The sequence below is a fragment of the Oratosquilla oratoria genome, chromosome 40 (genome assembly GCF_046742065.1).
Source record: "Oratosquilla oratoria isolate Oo_2021 chromosome 40, ASM4674206v1, whole genome shotgun sequence".
NCBI classification, from domain to species: Eukaryota; Metazoa; Arthropoda; class Malacostraca; order Stomatopoda; family Squillidae; genus Oratosquilla; species Oratosquilla oratoria.
In genome coordinates, this window is record NC_134816.1 from 16,789,843 (window position 1) to 16,792,959 (window position 3,117).

The 3,117-nt window shown below is 35.9% G+C and overlaps 1 protein-coding gene across 2 annotated transcripts in view; it reads right to left on the minus strand.

The window, feature by feature from the left end:
* Positions 1-209: 209 nt before the first annotated feature.
* Positions 210-3,117, minus strand: part of LOC143020557 (uncharacterized) — a 3,026-nt gene continuing 118 nt past the window's right edge. The window contains exons 1-3 of one of the 2 annotated variants that reach the window (XM_076176987.1): positions 3,057-3,117; positions 2,497-2,670; positions 210-850 (exon numbers count right to left, since the gene is read on the minus strand). The exon at positions 3,057-3,117 is cut by the window's right edge and continues 118 nt beyond it. In XM_076176987.1, coding sequence (XP_076033102.1) covers positions 210-850; positions 2,497-2,629 — 774 coding nt within the window. In that variant the 5' untranslated portion in view covers positions 2,630-2,670; positions 3,057-3,117. Of the gene's footprint in view, positions 851-2,496 lie in introns of both variants that reach the window. The other variant, XM_076176986.1, reaches the window with a different exon arrangement.

Below are 3,117 nucleotides of genomic sequence, written 5' to 3' on the forward strand. Positions count from 1 at the left end.
TCTCAACATTCTGTCAGTCAGCCCTAAAGAAAGACTAGCAGTTTGCTTAAGGTAAGGATGCAATAAAAATTTTGGATATTTTCCGTTTATTTTATAATCTTGCACAAAATTGAAAATAAATGTATCATTCTCTATAATGGTATAGAACTAAAAAATAACTTCAGGTTTGTAATAAGCGCATACACAAGTTGCTGAAATATAATTAACACTTACAGTAATTGCATTATACTGTGTTGCGTAGCGTCTTCTTCTGAAGTTGCATTTTGCTGCAACACATCAATTGGATGAACACGATTATTTTGGTCCCTTTCTTGAAGTAGTCGCATTTCAGTACCATTCACCATCTGAAACAATTGTCCTTTTATGTAAATTTGGTCTTGAAGGGGAAATGTTTTTACAGTTTGAGCCATATTTACGAAGAAATTTGTTAGTGTGTCAAACTGACTAGGTGATTTGAGCTCCTTGCTCTTGAGGTATTTTTCCAAAACCAATGCTGTTGTGTTTTGTGGCGTGGAAGATCCTGAAGTTTTTTTTCGCTTGCCAGGTGTTGAACTGTTGGAACAGACACTTTGTGCATCACTTGTTGCTGGGGAAGAAGTGGGAACTGGAACTGCAAAAGTAGGTTCTGGTTCTCCATCGCTTTCTTCATCCTCCAGATAGCCAGGTGAAGGGGCAATGTTAGACATGCGATGTTCACTATCATTAAGATATGGAGTTAAAAATTTTAGCTCCAGATGATATTTGGGTGGCTTCATTTTTGGACTCGCTTGTCCACTTTTTGTTTTGCGCAAATTCATGGCTTTCCGAAGATTGTCTTTAATTCTTGTCCACTGAATTCTACAAGCTGAACCTGAAATAGACAATGAATTAAAGATTAATATAATTATAGCATAATACATTTGATATGAAGGTCCATAAATACATCTATTGATAAAAATGTGGATGGAAAATTTGTAGCTCTCAACCCCTTGTTGTATCTAAAATATGAAAGCATAAATATGATAATATTTGGAGCTAAATAATTGATATTTAAATGCGGCCCTCACTGCTTATTGACAAAAAACTAGTGGTATATTTTACTATCCTTTCAGTGACTGGACAGTGAGGGCCACACATTGTTATCAATTAATTTAATCCAAAAATTACAGCATGTACTTTTTTCATAAGTGGGAAAAAATCAGGCGAGTGAGAGCTTGAAATTTTCCAATATAATTTCTTTCAATATATTTTAGGGTCACCTAATACTTAATGATCGGTATAATATACCCCAACGTTTTTTTTTTCAGATATTTGGCTACAGGGAACTCCTTTCGGTCACTAGCTTATTCTTTCCGGATGGGTGAGAGCACAGTTCGTGAAATCGTCTATACAACCTGCACCGCAATATGGACTGTTTTGAAACCCATAGTTATGCCTGTACCTAATCAAGAATTATGGATCAAGTCAGAAAAAGGTTTCTGTGACAAATGGAATTTTCCTAATGCAGTCGCCGCTATCGATGGAAAACATGTTGTAATTCAAGCACCCCCACACAGTGGCTCAGATTACTTTTGTTACAAGAAACATTTCAGCACTGTTCTTCTAGCATTAGTAGATCCAAATTATAAGTTTTTATTTATCGATATCGGTGGATATGGTAAAAACTCTGACGCTAGCATCTTCCGAACTTCGTATTTGGGTAAGAGTTTGGCAGATGGAAGCTTTAACCTACCCCCACCAAAGGCACTTCCAGGAGGAAATACAATTTTACCACATGTCATCATAGGGGATGAAGCTTTTCCGTTATCCACTTATTTAATGAGACCTTACTCACGTGATAATGTGCATCAAGACGAAGAGAAAAGGATTTTCAACTACCGGTTGAGTCGTCCAAGAAATACAGCTGAAAACGCTTTTGGTATCTTGGCTCGAAAATTCAGAATTTTTGAACGCAGACTAAATGTTTCCCATGAACATTGTGTTTCTATTGTAACGGCTGCTTGCTGTCTACATAACTTTTTGAGAGATGATGCATGTCACTGGACTGAATCCGATTTAGATCTTTCTATTTCCAATGTTGAAGGCCTAAGAAATTTCCTAGGAAATGGCGGTGCTTCAAGACAAGATGCTTGAGAAGTACGAGATAGTTTTAAAGAATATTTCAATTCAGAAATAGGTTCAGTTGAGTGGCAACAAAGAAGAGTTCGAATTGGACAGCGCCTTACTTAAAATATAATTATTCTTGTGTGTAATCTGTCTAAAAAAACAGGACGAACGTTTCTTCAAATTACTATAATAATTACCTAATTACAAAATGCATTTTTATTTTGAAGTTCACATATATAGGTATATAGAGATCTTTGCCCTGATTTTTTTTTTTTTTTTACCTAATGAAGTTGCGATCTCTCAACTTCAATGGATAAATGATAATAGCTGTCTACCTATTATTCAAGAGTCAGTAACTCGGTTGGATAGGTAGTTGCATACAAATAGATAATAAAAATATAAAATACTCACTTGGCTGATTCATTCTCCTTCCTATCTCTTCCCAGATATTGTCCCTTCGTTGTTGATTTGAATACTCTGAATGTCTTGTATTGTACAGCTCTTCGTATTCCTGTACAATGACTATAAGCTGTGCCACATCCATGCCGATTGATGTAGTTGAACCCCGTCTTTATCAAGTAGCTACTGAAATAAGTAGACAGGATTTATATTATTATTACAGCAGTTTATAGCCACATTAGCAACATACGTTCTATAGGCTGTGACAGCTGCAACAATAAAAATTAAAAACTCAAGTGCTTGCTAAAGAACAACCACTAGGTGCATGCTAAAGAACAACCACTAGGTGCAGATACAATTTAATCTTGCACAGGATTTATATAGTCCCAGAGTGAAGTGAAATGTGATAGAGAAGGTAAAGGAGGTCAATATAGGTTCGAGTAGGTAATTTACCAGGTAGATAGGATAAAAATTTAGGAACATATCTAAAAACAGTCAGTGAGTTAATATAACATTATATATTATGTACAAGCAAAGCATAGCTATGCAAACAGAAAAAATAAAATAAATACCGAAGAAGAAGGTTTGCATCCGACCGCGACGGCGCTCTGGCTGCAACTGACGATGGGGTCG